Raw genomic sequence first — 20888 nt, 5'->3', positions numbered from 1 at the left:
ACTCACCTATATTCAGTAGGAACTATCTGCTGATCTTTGATGTTCATTCTTTGTGTAGCACTCTCCTCTGTGGTACTATGTGTTGTGGCTTCGAGCTGCCCTGGTCTTCCAAGATTCTCAGCTCTGTTTCTCAGGGAGTCCCAGGCTTTTTCTGGGCTCTCCCTTCCTTTGCTGTGGCCTGGAATCTCACCTACTTCAATAGCGTGGGAATTCATAGGGCTATCTCATTTGTTTCTGGTCTATAAGGAATCACTGTCATTTGTTGTCTGTTGTCCATTGTCTTGAAAACAGTTTTGTATATTTTTGTCTCTCTTTTTTTTTTTTGGTTGTTCTAGGCCAGAGGGTACATATGGTGCCTATTTCTTTGTCTTTGCTGAAATGAATGTCTGAAGGTCCTCTTTTTATAGAAGTGTTCTTGACATAACAGTACCATATTAAGGTGCTGGGGATAGAAAGATACATATTAATGCTTTACTCAAAGAGCATATAGTCTGTTTGGAATATGCGCTAGGTAAATACACAGTTTAAGTTTGTAACTACTTGTCATATTTTTCATGAAGTAGCATATCACAAAGACAATAAATATGTGTTCTAAGGGTCTAGAAATATGAAGTAGCCACTTGCAATCACAGTGACAACATGTATTTGAGGTCTTGTGTTATATCTCAAACACTCATTTGAATTTTTCATTTTATTATATAACATATTTGTTTTAATAATGTTTAAAATGACTTATTTGTAACATTGTAAAGTTGATAACTCTTGGAAGATAAGCATATATATTTAATGAAATTGCTCATTTTTGCTGGTATTTCTTTATGCTGCTATTGTGCCATTCTTTGGAAGTTACTTACTTAATATTTTACTTAATATTTCCGAACCCACAATGTGGGCTTTGTACTTTTCTAGATGCATTTAGGTACTGTTTAGAAGTTATTTGGTTCCTTTTGTGGACTTAAAAGATAGGCAAAAAGCAGTGAGGTCATTACAAGTAGTGATAAGTGCTTGGAAGACAGTAAAACAGCTTTTTTTTAAAAGGAAGCCTCAGCCTTTTAGTAGGTTCTCTGTAAGAGTCCAAGGAGCATATAAGTGAATTAAATGCTTCAGCTTCATTAGATTTTATGATGTCTACTTTGTAAAAGCTTATTTTTGTTTATATTTCTGTTTCTATTTTGCTTCTTGATGGTGCCTTAATCGTAGTATTATAGTTGAGAAAATTGATGTCCAGGTTAGTGAGCCCTCTATGACTTGTGTGTACTTTCAGCCTGCTTATTTTTTGAGGAAACAAGTTTCATAATTTTACTGTATGTTGTATTGTAGTATTTCTTGTTTGTTTTGGTTTGTTTCCATCCTAAAGTATTAGTTTCAGTCTTCTGAGATTTTTTGCACACATGTGCGCGCCCATGCACACACACGCACACACACATGTAATATCCTAACTTCAGTGACTTTATAGGCTTTGTTTACATGTGCTCTCAGCCATTATCTTTTCTGACTGAAGAACCCTAAGTTTTAGACAGTTTGTACACTCACCAGCTTCTTAATCTTGTTAGTTGTCTTAACCTCTTTTTGGTTTTTGAGTGCTTTAATCTCTCTCTTACATATGGTGACCAGAATTGTATGGCTTTCTAAAAGTGCTCTCTATATAGACTTGTAAATAGTGTGTATTTCCATTCCCCTTTATATTCTTAACTTGTATTTAGTCCTGTATCAGAGACTTAGGAATAGGAAAGTAGGCTGCAACATGTGTTCTGCACTTTGGTTTAAGAGAGAATTGGTTTGGAAAATGGCACTTACTCTAAGTGGATGATCAGTTTATTCTCTCTGAACCTCAGTTTTTACCTGACTAAAATGGGGCTATTAATCTTTTCCTTGCAGTGTTATCTTAAGAATTAGAGCAAGTGCCTGTAGAATCCTTAGTATAGTATTTTGCCTGTAGTAGGTGCTTAATTAATGGCAGTTGTTGTTATGATCATTTTATTATTATTGTTCCCAGTGTCAGTCTTGCTAATTAACTACTGTATCCCCTGTGCCTCTCACAGTGCCTAGCATCTATTTGTGTTCAATAAGTATTTGTTGAATGAATGTACTCTCTGGCTTTTGAAATCCTAGAGTAGTCAGATTGTAACATTTTAGGAGATATGATCCTTATTATTAAAAACAAGATTCCTAAGTAAATAAAAGCATCTTTTTTTAAGAGTAAATAACAGACTTTTTTTCTGCAGGGGCAGTGTGATAAAGTGTAAACCTAGTAAATTACTGTTTGAAGCTGGGTGACCTTAAGAGTCACTTAAAAACCTCTCTGAGGCTAAAGTTTTTCTCTCCCCCTCCCCAACTTATGCTTCTTTTTCTTTCAGTCTGAGGAAAGGAGAGGCTGACTGATTTCTCAGATACTTTTCAGCTCTGAAAATTGATAATCCTTTGAAAATTGAGCTGTGTAGGTCTACAAAACATCTCTGCTTCCAAGCTTTCAGTAAAGAAGTTCTCAATGTTGATGTTTATTTCAGATCTAAATAGTAACATTTCAGTAAAATATTTTCATGTAGATTGTTTAGTTTTTTTTTTTTTTTTTTAATAATTATTTTTTATTGAAGGGTAGTTGACACACAGTATTACATTACATGAGTTTCAAGTGTACAACACAGTGGTAGAACATTTGTATACATAATTCTAGGTTCCAGCTATCACCCTACCAGGCTGTTACAATATCTTGACTATATTCCTTATGCTATACATCACATCCCGGTTACTAATTTATTTTACCATTGGAAGTCTGTCCTTTTTTTTTTTGTGAGGGCATCTCTCATATTTATTGATCAAATGGTTGTTAACGACAATAAAATTCTGTATAGGGGAGTCAATGCTCAATGCACAATCATTAATCCACCCCAAGCCTAATTTTTGTCAGTCTCCAATCTTCTGAGGCATAACAAACAAGTTTTTACATGTAGAACAAATTCTTACATAATGAATAAGTTACATAGTGAACAGTACAAGGGCAGTCATCACAGAAACTTTCGGTTTTGCTCATGCATTATGAACTATAAACAGTCAGTTCAAATATGAATACTCATTTGGTTTTTATACTTGATTTATATGTGGATACCACATATCTCTCTTTATTATTATTATTTTTAATAAAATGCTGAAGTGGTAGGTAGATACAAGATAAAGGTAGAAAACATAGTTTAGTGTTGTAAGAGAGCACATGTAGATGATCAGGTGTGTGCCTGTAGACTATGTGTTAATCCAAGCTAGACCAGGGCAATAAAACATCCACGTATGCAGAAGATTTCTCTCAGAACGGGGGGGTGAGGTTCTAAGCCTCACCTCTGTTGATCCCCAATTTCTCACCTGATGGCCCCCCTGCGACTGTGCCTGTCTTAGGTTGTTCCTCCCTTGAGGAATCTTACCCGTCTCTGGCTAACTGTTTAGTTTTTTATTATCATTTTTTTTCTTCTCTGAGGCTTGTTTTTTAGATATTTGCTAGTTGGTTTTTGAAACTTTGAAGGGTTTGTATCCAGTCTGTTTTTCTTGTAAGATAAATTGTGCTTTGATTTACTTCTGGATATCTTTCTTTCATGCTGAAGTTTAGTTATCTGGTAATTATGAATTGCTTCGTTTAGGGTATACTAGGGGTTGGGAAGCCAAATGGGAGAGGTCAGGAATAGGGGTTTTTGAGTGAGAATGCAGCCTTGTAAGACCTAAAGAGATTTAAGGCTAAGTGAACTTGCGTGAGTCATAATTAAGAATGCTACAAAAATTTGTATATGGGAGAAATTTGAAATATACTTACTCAGGTATATTGACAGGGCTAAAAGTTACCCAGAGCTTTCAAAACTCTAAATTTACTCTGGGTTTGGGTTTGAGCGTTTATATTCAGTAACTGAATCATAAAATGAGAATGGCATTGAACTTTTGGGTGAATATTCTGAAGAAAAATTCCTGTAATATATTGTAGATAATGAAACAAAGCAAACAAACTTAAAAGCATCTTAATGAAATTTTAGTGAAGGAAAATCCTGAAAAGTTTCTAGTGAACAAGGGATGATGAATGAAATGTATTCTTATGATAGCCATTATTGTTGATTGAAGATATAGAGAGTCACTGCTAATTTTTTAAATGTTAACCAGTTTGTTTTATTTTGGTAAATATAACAAATACTTATGAGGTTTCCATATGGTCAATAATATTCTTCAGTTTCCTTTTTTCTCCACTTTCATATGCTCTTATTACAGAGGGGTTTTAGGAGCCTGATGTTTGTGATAGAGAAAGATTTATGTGCTGTTTTAATGTACAGTAATAGACATAGAAATATAAAATATGATTTATGGAAATTTCTATCATGTACCCAGAAGAAAGAAACTTATACATTTGCATATTTAAATAAGAAACATTTTGATTTTATATTTAAGAAAACTTTTCACATAATATTAGATGTTTGATCTTTACACCTGCTTTAGTGTAATTTAAGATACTAACGTTTGCTTTATAATACAGATCACTCCACATTGCTAAATTCCTGATGTATGTACAACTTAAGACGTTTTGCTATAAAATGTAAATTGTAGTGGTATTAATGGAATAATAGACTCCAAGGAAAAAATGAAGAGAAGGATAATGATTATAAGTGTCCCCTGTTTTTCACAAGTTGATGTTATGCCACTTCCCTTTTATGAAAGACCTTCATTAGTACCTGTTTCCACTAACCAAAAGAAATCTGAAGAGAATTTTCACTTTCACAAAAAAGCAAAAAGCAAAAATAGTGTTCAGGGTTTGTTTTGCAGTGAGCCATTACAGAGACATCACAGACCCCAGGAAATGAGAGTGGTGTCACCAGACTCCTTTCCCAGGAACTATATACTCAGTGTCTCCGCATCAAGCTGCCACAGCTTTGAACTGTGTTTGTGAGCATCTGTGTTTTATCTTGATTTACTTTGTGAATCTTTTAGCAAGATGTGGCCCAAGGTATCAGAAAAACCCAAGAGAGGTTATTTTTTAGGTCTGGAAATGGTAAAAAAATATTTCATTAAAGGTAATTGTTTCTTTGCTTTACTCCATTGTGGCTTAAGAAAACTTTTATAGGAATGTTCTACTTTCAGAGAACAAGAAATCTGTTGTATATACCTGATATTAGCAAGATGTTTTATATGCATTCTCTTTTTGAATTTCTTTGTCTTTTTTTAATTGAGATATGACTGACAATACAAAAAAGCTGCATGTTTAATGTATACTCCTTGATAAATTTGAAGATAAGTATATACCCATGATGAAATTGTCACTATAAAGAATGCCATAAATGTAACCACCACCTCTAATAATTTCCTCCTTCCCTCTCTCTCCTCTGTGTTTGTAATAACATTTAACATAAGATCTACCCTATACATTCTCCCCTTTTTTCCAGATTTATTGAAATACAGTTGCAAAATGTGCAAATTTAAATTGTACAACATGATGATTTGGTACACGCATATATTGTAAAACCCATACATTTTCTCTTTTAATCTTGACAACAGTCCTGTGTTATAAATACCATGATAGCATCTAATTACTGAGTGTTTAGTATATGCTAGGGATTGATTTAATCATTTTGCTTGTACTATGTAATTTAATCTTCACGAAATGCTAATAGGTTTTATTCATATTATTCCTATTTTAAGGGTGAGAAAACTGAGGCCTAGAAGTTAAGTGATTTGTTTGAGGTATCATAGCCTATAAAACTAAGCCATGACTTAGGCTTGTAACTCAAATCTCATCTGTTTTTTCACTTTCCAGTAATGATACAAAAGCTATTTTTTATCATAATTTGATTTTATACCTAGAAGTGGGTGATTTTGGAGGTTTGGAAGAAGTTTAAAAGATCATTATTTTGTAAGTTAAGAAGTTCAGGCTCATAGAATGTTGTTGGAACTTAACTGAGTTTATCCAGTTGATTTATAAATGATAACAGTGTCCAAGCATTTTATATCAGCTTTCGCAATACTTTATTTAGATTTTCAGCATATTTATCTTTCTGCTAGTTATTTTTCTAATGCTTCAATAAATTTGTGTTTCTTGACGATACAAACTCATTGTAAAGGAAGGAGACCATAAAGTAGATAAAGTGGATGCAGTAGAAAAGTACATTTTACTTTCTCAAAGAACCAGCTCTTGGTTTCATTGATTTTTTTCTATTGTTTTATTCTTCTCAATTTTATTTATTTCTTCTCTGATCTTTATTATGTCCCTACTTCTGCTGACTTTAGGCCTCATTTGTTCTTCTTTTTCTAATTTTGGTAATTGTGACTTTAGACTATTCATTTGGGATTGTTCAGACTTTTAAAAATATGCCTGGATTGCTATATACTTTCCTCTTAAGACTGCTTTTGCTGTGTCCCACAGAAGTTGGGGCTTTGTGTTGTTGTTGTCATTTGTTTCCATATATTGCTTGATCTCTATTTTAATTTGGTCGTTAAGCCATTGATTATTTAGGAGCATGTTGTTAAGCCTCCCTCCATGTGTTTGTGAGCCTTTTTGCTTTCTTTGTACAATTTATTTCTAGTTTTATACCTTTGTGGTCTGAAAAGTTGGTTGGTAGAATTTCAATCTTTTGGAATTTACTGAGGCTCTTTTTGTGGCCTAGTATGTAGTCTATTCTGGAGAATATTCCATGTGGACTTGAGAAGAATGTGTATCTTGTTGCTTTTGGATGTAGAGTTCTATAGATGTCTATTAGGTCCATCTGTTCTAGTGTATTGTTCAGTGCCTCTGTGTCCTTACTTTCTGTCTGGTGGATCTATCCTTTGGGGTGAGTGGTGTGTTGAAGTCTCCTAGAATGAATGCATTGCAGTGTATTTCCCCCTTTAATTCTGTTAGTATTTGTTTCACATATGCTGGTGCTCCTGTGTTGGGTGCATATATATTTAGAATGGTTATATCCTCTTGTTGGACTGACCCCTTTATCATTATGTAATGTCCAAAAAGTATATTTTAAATATTTTTTATACAGAGTTCCAGTTGGACAGCTAACAGTTGATATATTGCTTTTACTTCTGTTTTACTTCTACAAAAGTAAATAGAAACCAACATACCTGTCTTTGAAAAATATTTATTAGTTATTCACTCCCTAGCAGATAATAGCACATGATTTTTTTTTCTTTGCCTGTACATCGTATGGATAATGTGCCTGTGTTGTAACAAGGTTTGAGGGAGGCACATGTCACATGAGAGCATGAATACCCAGTCATCATTCTTATGCACTACGAAAGGATCATGCATGTGATTTTCGATAAAGTATTTTTTTTCCTAATACTATATTCTTCCGTGAAACTTGTGTATTTACTCTTAGATTGAGAATGCTGTGAAATGAGTTAACGCAACAGTGTAGGAGGGACAGGGACTCGCACTGAAGGGAGATTTGGGTTTTCTATGTTAATCCCTAGGTGCTCAGTTTGTAGTTTCTTGCCCTTTCCTCAGTATCTCCTATATTATAAAATTGAGGAGGAATATATTGTTATTTAATTTTAAAGAATATCTTAGGCTTGACACTTAGAAAATTCATTCTTAATATAAGCTAAATAAATTATGGCCATTAGTGTGAACAGCACTGACAATTTGTTTTTAATTGTAATAAAGATATGTTACTATTATAAAAGAGGATACTCAAAAAAGTATAAACTTTGAGCCTTAAATGTGCAGAGCTAGCACTGGGACTTTAAAGATGTGTTAAACTCCTTCAAAAGTGTGATCTGCCAGAAGTTGGCTGACATTCAGTTCTCTCTGAATATTTAGGACATAGTATTGGTTTGGTGGTTTGTAGAAAGATTTGCCTATCTTCACTGGTGTCCAGGCTGTTGTTAACCCATTCAGTGAGTTCTTAAGATACTGTATATTTCAGTTCCAGAATGTCCATCTGATGCTTTTATAGAGTCCACTTCTCTTTTTAAATTCTTCATCTTTTCACCCAAATTTTTGTCTGTCTTTTCCGTCTATTTTGTTGAGTGTCAGCTAACACCAATACCTGGATTACCGGTAGGTCTGTTTCTGTGGGTTCTTTCCTTTTGATGATTGGTCACATTTTCCTACCTCTTACAGTTCTTTATTTTGTATTAGATATTATACACAAAATGAAGTAGAAGCTCCAAATGAGATCTTCCACGATCAAGGATCCCTTCTTTCCTCTATTAGGCAGATAAGGTAAAAGGGAATGATCATTAATCAGAGACTGAGCTGGTCAGTCTGGTTTGCAAGTTTTGTAAGATTCAGTTCACCTCTGGTTTTCTCTGTTTCTCTGGTATGGCTATTCTAGACTTTTGATTAAGGCCTGGCAGGTCTTTGTCTCCTCACCCTAAAAGCTGTATACCTTAGGATATTTTGAGATTGGCTTTTTAGCCTTCCATCTCATTCAAGTTCAAGTGTCTTGAAGGGGTAGACCAATCATGTGTATGTTTCAGATCCTCCTTTCTCTCCTAAGCACTGGGAGACTGAATAATTTTTTTTTGCCTTTCTGGCTTGGTCCGCCATCCTTCCATGCTGCCCCAGAACTCAGTAATATTTCTAGGGAAAACTGGCTTTGCATTTAAGATACATTTAATTTCCGGTCCATTGAGCCAACCCACACAACCTGCAGAAGCTCTTTTGATTTCCCTTTCCCCCAGTAATGTCCCACTTGTGCCAGGCTTAATCCTCAGCCCACTCCTGAAATCTACAAAGTAAGAAAATGGCCAATAATTATCAAATAATTTAGGAAGGGCTCTTTCCTTCTCTGGATTTTATTTCATCTAGTGCATATGGCTTCTGGAATTTTCTGATGGTTTAAAAATACGATTTTAAAAATAAACCTGTGTTGTGTAATCTATAAAATAGAAATATACCTCAAGTCATGTTTTATTGCATGAGGAAAGGTGTTAAAACCAGATAAAAGACACTTTGGATAAATCTCCTTGAGACTGCAGAATACAGTAGAATGGTTATTTCCCAGACCTTAGAACCACAGAAAATTAGAGCTGGGAAAAGTTTAGTTTTAGAGTAAGTTGGTTGTTTAAGGCAGACAGCCTGATTAGTGGCTTAGATATCTCCATGTCATAGGCATATTATTTGACAAGTTATGGGTTCTTTAGAAATTCATAACTCTGTAGAATAATGGAAAGAGCATAATGTTGAAGGAAGGCTATGTAATCCTTGTTTCGAATCCTAGCACGATCCTTTCCTAGTGTAGCTTTAAGTGTCTTAACTCCTCCAAGCCATAGTTTTCATTTGTAAAATGAAAGGAATACAAGGTGCCATGTAGATTAAATAAAATAACAAAGGGAAGACAGCTGGTATGGGGTCAGATCCAAAGTGTGAATCAACATATACTATTCCTTACCTCTTTTGGTTTCTCTGGTTATTCATTATAATCAATGAGCAGGTGATTTTTCTTTTTTTCCACTCTACCTAAGTTGGTCCTAACCAGTGATTTTCTTGTGTAATTATGTGTTTTTTACAAATCCCTGATAGTAATACTTTTGATTAATTGGCTTAGTTAACTCTATTTGTGTTATGAACAAGTTTTTGTAATCTTCTACTGTCAATTGAAACTCAGTTTTAGTTTTTTGAGGTGTTAACTAGTATTTTCTGAAATGTTACCAGAAGTTAGTGAATAACCCCCTTAAAATTGTGTACAGCATTTAAATATCTGTGCATATGTGCCTTTTCCATTATTCACAAAGTAGTCAGGTAAGTGATTCTTAACCTAAAAAAGTTAAGAATCACGAGCCTTGGTCACAAATATTGAAAATTGCATGTAAGAATCCCTTTTTTAAGATTAGTATCTATGTGTTACTGCTCAGGATTAAGAGGTTATTTTTCGTACCCAAATGTTTGCAGTTGTTTAGCTTATCCTCATTTTGAACATTACATTTAATAAACATTAGTAAAAGAAAGGGTTATTATAATGATACTTTGGTGGATGTTTTAGTTTATCTAGGTTATTTAAAAGTTATGTTCACATAAAAAATTTTTAAAGGAGCCTTTAAGTACAAGAAGGCCATTTGTTTAAAAATCCTTTTGAGGAATCTGATCAGATTCTAATTTGTCTTTTTGGTGAATCCAGATTTTTCATTTATCATCATACTGAGTATGCCTTTTAATTTTTTGCATATCACTGTAATAAAAGATTTATATTAATCCAGAACAAACAAGTGAATCACATAATTTTCTCTGAAGTTGAAATAATTCAATTAACATTTTATATGGTTTCCTTCTAATGACTTATAACTAAGAACATTTTTGTTTCACTTACTGTAGCAATTTGAATTTGCACAGATGTCAGAAGATAAGTATGGTTCTTTTTTGAAAAATACTTAAAAAAAAGATTATGAATATATTTAAAGCATTATTCCAGTTAAAGCTTAGTTAATGCATTATAAACTTAGGAGTTTAAAATTAAGCTTGTTTTCAACAAGAAGTTAAACACTTGAAATTGCACTTTGACATTCTGTGATGTTATGAATAAATCCCATTCAAATTTTAATTTCAAATTAAAGTAGCTGAACTTCTATAAATAACTATTTGTGAGATATTCTGCTTATACATTTTAACATATCTTGGCATCTTTATGTTCTAAAGACTGAGTGCTATTTCTTCGGTAACAGTTCAGAGAAATTTTATTAACAGTTTTAACACTTAACATTTTTTCTTTGGCTTTAAGAACTTTAAAATTCATGAGATTTCCACTGATTTTTATTAGCAACTTCTAGAAAACCACTTTGAAAAACCACTTTTTCAAGCAGTGATAGGAGTATGTCATGCCTACTGTAGTTAACTGTTGATTATCATAGTTTAGCCATTTGTGAATTATTCAGGCTATTTTACTTCCCTTGCAATTTTCATATTGTGATTTATTTTCACAAACCTACCAAAAATTTAAAAAGAACCAAAGCAATAGAAACAGATGCCCAACAGTACAGCACAGAGAAGACAACTAATGACTCTGTAGCATCTTACTACACTGGTAGACAGTGACTGCAATGGGTGGGGGGGGCACTGAGGACTTGATAATACAGGTGAATGTTGGAACCACTATGTTGTTCATGTGAAACATTCATAAGATTGTATATCAATGATACTTTAATACAAAAAAAATAGGTGCCCGAATTTCTATCCTTCTGTTATTGTAACTTGTTATTACTCAACTTAAATCTGTTCAACAAATATGTCTATTTAAGAATTGAAATGATGTTTTTGAATTTCTGTTATTTTTTACTTAAACATTGCTGAATGGCTATATTAGAAATAGTTCACCAGTGAGAAAAATATAATTAGCAAGGTGTGAAGTGACATATTTGTGGGGGGAAAAAGTGAGCTGTGTGATGAGGGAGAATGGATGGCAGCCCAGATGATTGGAGCTCTCCTCTTACAGACCAGGCTAGTGATGTGACATCATTTTCATCAAAAACTTGTTCTGCTTCATATTGTGAGCTGGGAGCCTTAGTTTTTTTAATTAAGGATAATAATCTATGATAAAATAAGGTTTCTTGTTGATCATCTTAGACAGGAGGACTGAGGATTCTTTGGTAAAGAACCACTAACCTGTCCTCTCACCCCCAGGGTGTGAGCACTGAAAAGGATTAAGGCCCACTGTAGGGAAGCTTGCACTGAAGGCTGTACTGCCCTTTCCCCTGTTCTTTCAGTTAAATAGAAGATTTTTAGTTCCCATGACTGTCAGTCTGGTGCTTTTCACAAGCACCAAATTCTTTTAAGAAAATTACGATACTTGTTTTTAGAAGTCTACTGACCTAGAATACTGAAAGACTTTTTTTCGGGGGGGGTATATTTCATATTGACAAACCCTATACATATTTTTTCCTGATGCCTATTAGTTTCCTTTAATTTATATTGAATTTGGTAGCCTTTAATATAACCTTCAGAAAATCAGGGACATTTTTACATGGTTAGGTTTGCTTGTCCAGTGATAATTATAGAGTTTGGTAGTTGAATTTTACATTTTATTAGAAATAGCTATCTGACAACCCTGTGGACTTAAATTCTTAACTCTTATTTCTAGATGACTGCAATTATAAGGTGCTTTCTTTTCATGTTTAAAGACTTTTAAATAGCTTTTATAAATGCTGAAATGTCATATATTTTTTTCAGTATCTGCCAAATTGGTATTGTATTTAATCTTGAAAATATATTTTGATTTTGTTAACTGAAAATAATTGCAGAGTATTAAACATTCCCAGTAGTTAAAGTTTTTTTTCCATTTAATTTAAGCTTTTGTTGTTACTAACAAATAATTTGTGGCACAGTTTCTTTCTTTAATTAAAAAAAATTTTTCATTACTGCTAGAATCCACATTCTTGTCACCTTAGTGTGCTAGAAATGTTCCACTTAGATCAAGGGTTCCTTTCTGGTTTTGTATGTTCTCACCTGCTCCTCACTGTAAATCATTGAAATGTCAAGTGCAGTGATTAATTAAGCTGCACGTGCAAGTGCTTTTTTTTCACCTGTCAAGCAGGAAAGAAGTCTTAAACCACACGATTAGAGGGTGCTAATTCAAAGCTTTTACTCCAGACTGTCAAGTGTGTAGAAATATTTTATATTTAGATGCTTATTCAGAATATGGCCTACCAGGGTTTGGTTCAGAAACCTTCAATATTGTAAGTACAATTATATCAAACCCTGTCATTAAACTCCTAATTAGAGGCAAAGAGTAGATTCAGAATTCCTACATAAATATTTTGGAGTTTAAGGTTCACACTTTATAATTATGTTTTATTCAAAATACTGGTAGTTAAGTCATTTAAAGTAAGTATTTTTAAGTTTCTAAATTGTGTGTGTTTATGTATCATATACATCATGGGATCCATTCATAATGAGATCCACCCTTATTATAATATAGCATGGATTTAAATTTGTGATGAAATGATGGCAACTACACTTTTTTCTTTGAGTAATGAGTATTTGCAGAGTGTAATGTTAAGCTCTTAATTTTATGCATTAATGTAAAACAACAGCCTTGGAAATCTTGTTTTGTCCATCCTTGTTCTTTCTTACCCCATTTTCCCCTTCTCAACCATCAGTAAAAGTAAAACCTCAAATTGTATAGTAATCTTAATCTATTATTAAAAGGTCCCAGAAAGGAAGATTACAAGGTAGATTCAGGTTTTGAGTCGGTTTTACCATTGGTTTAGCAGCGGGTGGGCAGGCAGATGCCTGCTCGGAGTAGAACCTATTGCCATTTTTCCCCATTGATAGAGTAGCCTTTCAGAGTCAATGAGCTCTGTCAATGTGAGCTTGTCAAGGCTACAACTTCATAGACCTGAGAGGCGGTTTGAGAGGTCAGCCCTTTTCAGGTTCGCTGTGATGCAAATGAACTTTAATGCTTAAACAACTATTGGAATTTTTATGTCTGCTCCTTGTTCTTTTTTCTTCACAAAGTCATTGACGAGACATTCAGTGCTTTTTAAATTGGAAGTTGCATTGTGCTAAAGACCTAGTACAGATTTACGGAGGGCTGAAAGCAGTTAGATCATGTTCTTTTCATGGTGCGATTAGAATCAAATCGATTTCCCTACAGCCTTCAGCATTCAGATGGCAATTTTAACAAAGCTTGGGGGCTAGACAAGGGACAAAACGACTGAACTGAATGTTAATTACACTCTGCAGCCTTATTTTCTTTTGATTTGGGGCTGACTGGCACCTAAATTAACAAAAAGTGTGACCATAACTGCTGCCCTATTTTCATTTAAAAGGAGAGCTGCCTCTAAAAGGCTATCTTTACAAAGAAACAAGTGAGGTCTGCTGATCATTGTTAACAAGGGCACTTTTTTCCTTTAAAATTCTTGCCCCAAAAAAAACTGTTCAGAAAAAGTAATGTAATAAATTAGTCATTGGCTTATTATTACCTAAAGAGTAAGTTGATTTTCTGATTTTTATGAAATAAGCTTCGAAAATGTAATTTGTTGTAGTTGTGAACTATAATTGACACCTACACATGCTGAACATGCTGCGTCTTCAGCATGTTCAGCATGCTCAAAGGTAATAAGGTAACTATAGTAGATATTAAAATAAATATTAACTATTTTATTATGTAACACTATTCAAAACAATCTTGATCCCAACAGTTTCACCTAGCTCATCCTTGCTTGAAATGCATATTTTCATATTTATTAGTACTTTAGTTGTGCCATATTAATAGCACTAGATGCTTTTTTCTTCCTTTGCAAGGAAGCTGCAGCTGCACCAAGTTGCAGTTGATCCTTGTGGCATCACTGTCCTTTTTGCACCTGCAGCTGTGTCAGTCTCATCCTAACACCTGGCACCATGAATTATCCCCTCTTTTATTCATATTCCCAAGCAAGAATATTTCATGCTGCATAGCATATATTGCAAAAAACAAGTGATCTTAAATGTAAATTTCTCAGTTGATTCCTTTAACAGTACTATTGAGACTTTGATTTGCTGTCATTTTTTTGTTGGTTTAAATACAGTTTTGTCTCTCTTTGAAAATCTTTATCTGTGGAATAATAAATTAGCTTTTAAATTTGGACATTATTTTTAAGTACAATGTGAAAATAGTTTGATAACTAATTGATTTCTTTCATTTATTAACTTTTAATTGTTTCCTTTTTGAATTTGCCCTAAAGGCCATTTGCATTTTGTTAACTAACACTTAAATAACCTTGGTTTTAAAATATATATTGATGAACTTACAGTGCTGTTTACATAGTGCAAAAATATTTTTAAAGAAATCAGGATTTAAATTTATATCATTTGGTAGTTAACATTAGCTTTTTATACTTCCATAGTTTTAAATCAGAGGCTAGTAAGTTTGAAACAGTTTAAAAAAGATGTAGTGCTAATAAAAAACAAAACCACATCTTTATTAAAATAGGATGCTATTTCTGTTCAGATCACTCTTTAGTACTAGAATGTTGATACTGTTATAGACCACCCTATACTCAGTCACTGTCTGTATCTCTTTCCTTTTCACACAGAAAGCAGCTGCAAAACAAAGTTTTTCTAAAACCAGTCAAGAGTAAACTTCTTTCTCATTTGTCTTCCAGACACGAAGATCGATTGAGAAGTTATTAGAATGGGAAAACAATAGGTTATACCACAAGGTGAGTACCACAGGGAGCAGCTTCGTACTGTTGGGGTCTGAATTGCGCAGTATGGTAACAGATGCTTTTGTTGAACTAAAAATATGAAAGGTGGACAAATGGGTTAGTCTGTGTGCTGCAATAAAACAGAGCTCATTTTTCTTCTTTTACTCTCCTACTTGTCTAGCTGTGCCTGCACTGGAGACTGAGCAAAAGGAAATGTGAAACGAATAACATGATGGAATATGTAAGTTAAAGGGCTGTTTTGTGAGTTTCTCTATTAAATGATCATTTATTTTGCTTCTGATCTTATTCTTTCCATGATTATTAATCAGCAAAGGTGTCAAGAGCTTAATCTCCTGAGTGCAAGAATTTTCTACGGTTCACAGTTGCATGGTTTCATATGCAAGACTGATTTATAAAGTTATGAATGACTTGAAAACAAGGCTTCACTGTGTTCTGAAAAATAATAAATTAATTGCCAAGATAAAATAGGCTGAACATGTGTTGATGGAGTGTGAAATTTTAGATGCTGTATAAAGAATAGCCACAACTTTGGTTACGCAGCAAGTCAGATATGGCTTTTTTATATAATGCTAATCAAGTTTCCAAGTATGGAAGAAAACCTTTGAGCCAAGCCATTGGAGCTTAAGAAACTTTAGCCTTTATAGATTTTAACTGCCCGTACCTCAGAGGTCTTTAAAGAATCTTTCAGTGTATAATTAGAATTTTTTTGTAAAAATTATCTTAAAAGTAAGCAGAACATGAGACATGTCTCTTCCTGTGTTTATCCTTTAAAAGATATCTAACCTATATTCAGTGAATTTTAGAACTTACGTTCAGTATGAGATTTAATTTATTGACTCCTTGATTTACTTAAACAACATTTCTTTTGAGAAATTCAGAAAACTATAGAAAATTATGAATTTTTATTTATTTTTTCCTTGAGTTTGGGTGTTTGAAATGTGGAAAGGTTATTGTATTAAAAGAAGAAGATCTAAAGAAAGAGTTAATTGTTGAAAATTAAAGTCTTAGCCTTTGTGAGGTACCTGGCACATTATTTCTGACAAATTTTGTCTATTCTTTGAAACAGTATAGCCATCACAGATGGTGTGTGCATGTATGTGTATAAATTGATTAAAACAGTGCTTAAATAGTTGGAAATTACCATAAAATCATTTTTCTCTGTAGCATTTTTCCTTACTTTCATTATCATACAGATCTAATTTCTAGCCTAGAACATAAAAACATATTAAAAATGTCTTTTTTCATAGAATAGCCCTTTTCAGTGAACTAAATAATGTAGATTTATCATTATCTACTATATTAAACATGATAATTTATAATGATAAGAAAGACACTTGATGCTTCATTATAATAAAAAAGCACATTCAGATAACTTGTTTTGAGAGTGACCTGTGAAAATGCTAGTCTTTCGATGGTAAGAGTTTGTATTTTGTGGGAAGAATGGATAAGTAGGAGTTTTAAAGGATTTTGTGAAAAAATATTTGCTATACTTATGAACCCAAACACTAAGCTTAAAACTGAAGCTTTCACTGGTATATTTTTTGCACATTTCTAATTTACTTTGGAAAGAAAAACTTAAAAATTATTCCCAGAAAAAAATATATAAATGTCATTCATTCATAAAATATACTCATTGTATTCATGCTTATTTTTGTGTCATTCTTTTATTAACTAAAAATAATAATTTACTAACCTTCAAAACATTCTGATATACTTTGTGAAATAGTTTTCTTTATCATGAATTTTTAGATAAACACTTCCCCTAAAGTCATTACGTTATTTCTTACTCCTTCATAAGATTTTCAGAATAGTAGTAAAAATAAAAAGTAATGTATAAGAATTTCTTAAAAAGTGTATTTTTTCTGAGTTTTCTCAGAGTGTGTATATTTGTGATAGTTGAATGGAGGAATAACATAATTTCTAAACATCCCTAAAAAATAATTTTTAAAATTAAGATGGCAAATAATCTAGTAAGAAGGGAGTGTGCTTCCTCACCTAATGAATTTTAGGGCCTTTTACTGAGTGTTTCTCTTGGCCTCAACTTTCTTTTAACTTAACAGAAATTTCATTTTTTATGGGAAAATAATTCTCCTTGATTGTATTTTGAACATTGGAGACAGTCTAGAAAAACCAGCTTGATACCAACTTTTCTTTCATTCATATGTGGTAGAGCAGTATGATTTAGAAGAAATGAGAGTGAGAAATTTTTGTGTGTGACTTCTGAAGGAAAAGAGTTCATATGATATGTTCTTTAAAAGTAGTACAAATTCAAATATAGTCAGATAGTCTTTACTTTGCATTGTGTAGTATATACTATAGAATGTAATGCCTATGCCCAAGAACTGAAATCTCACATACTGCTTGATTGAGGACATGTTTGAAGTACAGAAGTATTCATTGAATATTGATTCATAAGTAGTTTAGACATTTAATTACTGAATTTTAGAGCTTCAAAGAATCTATCTACTTCAGTCCAATTATTTTGTAGATGAGGAAACTGAGAAATGGAGGGATCTAGCTCAAATAAAATAGCTAGACAGAAAGCTCGTGAACATTTTGTGGACAAGTAAGTCAGAAGAGTGGTAAATGTGGTACCTAAGACTACTGCAGGATAAGTAAACTAGGAAAGCAATGTTTGGGGACAAGGTATAGAAAGACCTTCTTGACTGAGGCAGATCAACAACCAGAAGAAGCAAAGAGCAAAAATGAAGGTTTCTGCCTCCGATGGCTAAATGTAAAAGAGTGTCCAAACCGGGAGGTTATATCAAGGCACAGTTTCTGAAATAAATGAGGAGTTCATCGAATTTGGAAGCAATTCAAATAAAAAATTTTTGTTTAGCATCTGTTTCATACAGAATTGGAACAAGGGAAAGAACTGATTGTAATTTAAGACAGTTCAAGTTTGAAATAAAAATTAACTTTGCTGAACTTGTGTCTTTCTGTATTGCTCTGTTTTGTTTTTGTCAGTTTTTCTTTAGTTTCCTAGTAAAAGGTCCTTTGTAACAAATTTTAACTTTTATTTTTGCTAATCTAAGAAGAAAAGGACCCTTTAGAAAAATAAGAGTTAAAGGACCGATACCTTTTTACTAGAGATCACATATCCTGGTACAGTAAAATGAGAGCAACTCCAGAACTTAAAGACCCATGGAATTGGTTTACATAAAAGGGAGGAAGTCTGAAGAAATAAAGATTGGGTAAGTTGCAGTCACATATAGTGCAGTAGAAAGGTCAAGGCTTTAGAGTGAAGATAATTCTCTCTTCAGATACTGAGTCCACAATCCATGGTGTTAACACTCCTTGCATCATCAGTTTCCTCATCTGTAAAATGAGGACGATAATACATGCCTCATGAAAAGTTCTTGGGATTAAATAGATCCATATAGTATGAAGCACTTCATATGTAGTTAGTACTCAGTAAATAAATGCTAGCTCTCTTTTCTTATTCATTAATGCATGCATTCTACTTCTGTAGGTCCAAGGCACTCTCAAAATTGATTTTAGTGGAATATATCTACACAATTTTTAAGATAAAAAAATATATTTAAATCTTTTTAAAACTTTTTTTTCTCTTTCTACAGGTCATCCTTATAGAATTTTTACCAAAGACACCAATTTTTCGACCAGATTAGCATTTACTTTATTTATAGAGACTTTCCAAGTATGTTGTCTTTCCAATGGTGCCTTGCTTGGTGCTCTCCTGGTGGTAACATAACATTGGTTCTACAGAAATTGTGTGGTGTTTTTTTATTTCTGTTTTTTTTTTAATAACCGCATGTTCTAAGTGTGCATTTTTGTCAAACTTTGCAACAGTTATTTCATAAAGATGTTTAATACTTAAGTTATTGTGCTCTTTACAGTTATGTATTCTGATTTTCAACGACTACTTTTTTGTATTATCAAAAAAATACATTTGAACTTAGCATAAAAAGTGGCCAGCCTTTTTTATTTTGTCACTAAGGTACATGAAGTCCTTTATTTATTAATTCCTTATGGAAAAACACCTTTGTAAGGCTCTACTTATCTATTCTACCAAGCACACTCTTTGTATTATTTTTCTTCCTTTTTAAATTTAACATAGTTATTATTTTGAAATAGTAAGTTTTCTTTAATAGCTTTTTGGAACCTAACATACCCTTTCTCATACAATTCCTAATGCTCTGTTTACAGCAGAAATATCTAACATGAAGACCTGTCAAAAAGTTTTGAAAGTATTCTGTCTTCAAAGGTAGTAAGGCAGGATTAGATTATTTTTAATAGAATAGGCAAATCAATGAATGGCATGCATGTATCTAATGGTTACTAGAGCTCAGGATCACAAAGTATAGTAGCATTACAATATGTGTATATTTTTGATTAAGATGACATTAATAATGGCCTTATTTGGGTTATTTTTTATCATTTATCAAATCTTATATACAAAAGTATGAAGATTCTCCTTTTAAAAATTTCTAAGGAAAATATTTCTCCCAATTTAACAATTGTAGAATGGATATATGTTTCTGAAAAGTTTTTGAAAGAAAGCAAAAGTTCTAGAATTAAAAATAAGCTGGTGTTTAATTTCCCATTGATATTTAGAACAGATTATTACTAAGAAATGGAGGACATATATAATTTTCACTCACTAGTTTGCTTTCAGTTATGTATACTTTTTAAATTGAGAGTGTGACATATAAGTTTGAACCACATCAGCTTGTTTCTTTTAAATATATACAAACATGCATTTTTTTTCTCCTTTTGGTTGTACATATCTTCATTTTAAAACTTTCTGAACCTCTGAATGACCTATATGTAAATTTTTGTTTTTATAAACCTGAAGTTATACTTTTAATGTGTGTCAAGAACTTGTTCCATACAACTGTGGTATCAAGCAATAATGTGAATAACTTTTGAAATTATATAAACTATGCTTAATAATTTGTATTAAGAATTGGTACCACTATATAATACCTTTTTTCCTTGTATTAAATCTTTTAAATACCAGTTTCATTAACTTATATACCTGTATTTTTTTTTAAGTATTTCTTTGCACTTCTCTAAAGTACTGTGATTCTGTATAAATTTGAACAGTTAAATGTCCTATATGGGACATTAGAAATTATCTTAAAAACTAGGATTTGGGGGGGGGAGGTGTCTGAGAATTATTTGTTTCCATTGCCCACCAAAACGCTCATCATGAATTTATAAAATAACTTCTCCAATGAAAAGCGCAAAGGTCAAAGAATTCAAATTTACCTTGTATATAGGGTGTGTCCTACTACCTTAAAGTAGTGCAATTAAATGGTAATGTTATTCAAAAACTAGTATTTCTTTGTGGTTCCAGTGTGAAAAGTTATTTTATGGAGAAGGCTAAAATCTGCTTCAGGGTTCAGAAGGAGCAGAAAAATACAATGAATGTGTACACTATGCAACATAGTGTTCCATATCTAAAATTTTGTAAATTTGTAGAGCACTGTATTGATTAGCTTTATAGGAAAAACTCTACCTATTTAGACATTTCTTTCTCCTGTTATTAGTTTCTATAAATTATCATTTTAAAATTATTCCCATAAAATATTTTAACTAAGATAATTTTCATAGTTGGTGATATTAAGTGTAGGATTTTTTAAAAGCTTTTCAAATTTGGGCAAATGAGTCAATCACTTTAATTCCCTAGAAATGTGCACTCTTATATTTCAATGTCTATATAGAAAAGAACCATGAAAGCTTCATATGTGGTATTACCATAACTTAGGGTTAGGTTTCCATACTTGTTTTTTTTATTAGCCCCCAGTATAAACTCTTGGCTATCCTTTCTT

At 32.7% G+C, this 20888-nt stretch overlaps 1 protein-coding gene and 1 non-coding gene across 3 annotated transcripts in view; one reads left to right on the top strand and one right to left on the bottom strand.

Annotated features, from left to right (window-relative positions):
• Positions 1–20390, top strand: part of CHIC2 (cysteine rich hydrophobic domain 2) — a 46039-nt gene extending 25649 nt beyond the window's left edge. The window contains exons 4-6 of one of the 2 annotated variants that reach the window (XM_036895293.2): positions 15031–15087; positions 15254–15313; positions 18672–20390. In XM_036895293.2, coding sequence (XP_036751188.1) covers positions 15031–15087; positions 15254–15313; positions 18672–18722 — 168 coding nt within the window. In that variant the 3' untranslated portion in view covers positions 18723–20390. Of the gene's footprint in view, positions 1–15030; positions 15088–15253; positions 15314–15401; positions 16737–18671 lie in introns of those variants that run through there. The other variant, XM_057502231.1, reaches the window with a different exon arrangement.
• On the bottom strand, positions 7148–7251 carry LOC118917443 (small nucleolar RNA U13). Its single transcript, XR_005026797.2, has one exon. It is a non-coding gene; the product is annotated as a small nucleolar RNA U13 (small nucleolar RNA).
• Positions 20391–20888: the final 498 nt, after the last annotated feature.

This window comes from Manis pentadactyla, chromosome 5 (genome assembly GCF_030020395.1).
Source record: "Manis pentadactyla isolate mManPen7 chromosome 5, mManPen7.hap1, whole genome shotgun sequence".
NCBI lineage: Eukaryota > Metazoa > Chordata > Mammalia > Pholidota > Manidae > Manis > Manis pentadactyla.
This window is presented reverse-complemented; position numbering and strand designations above follow the sequence as displayed.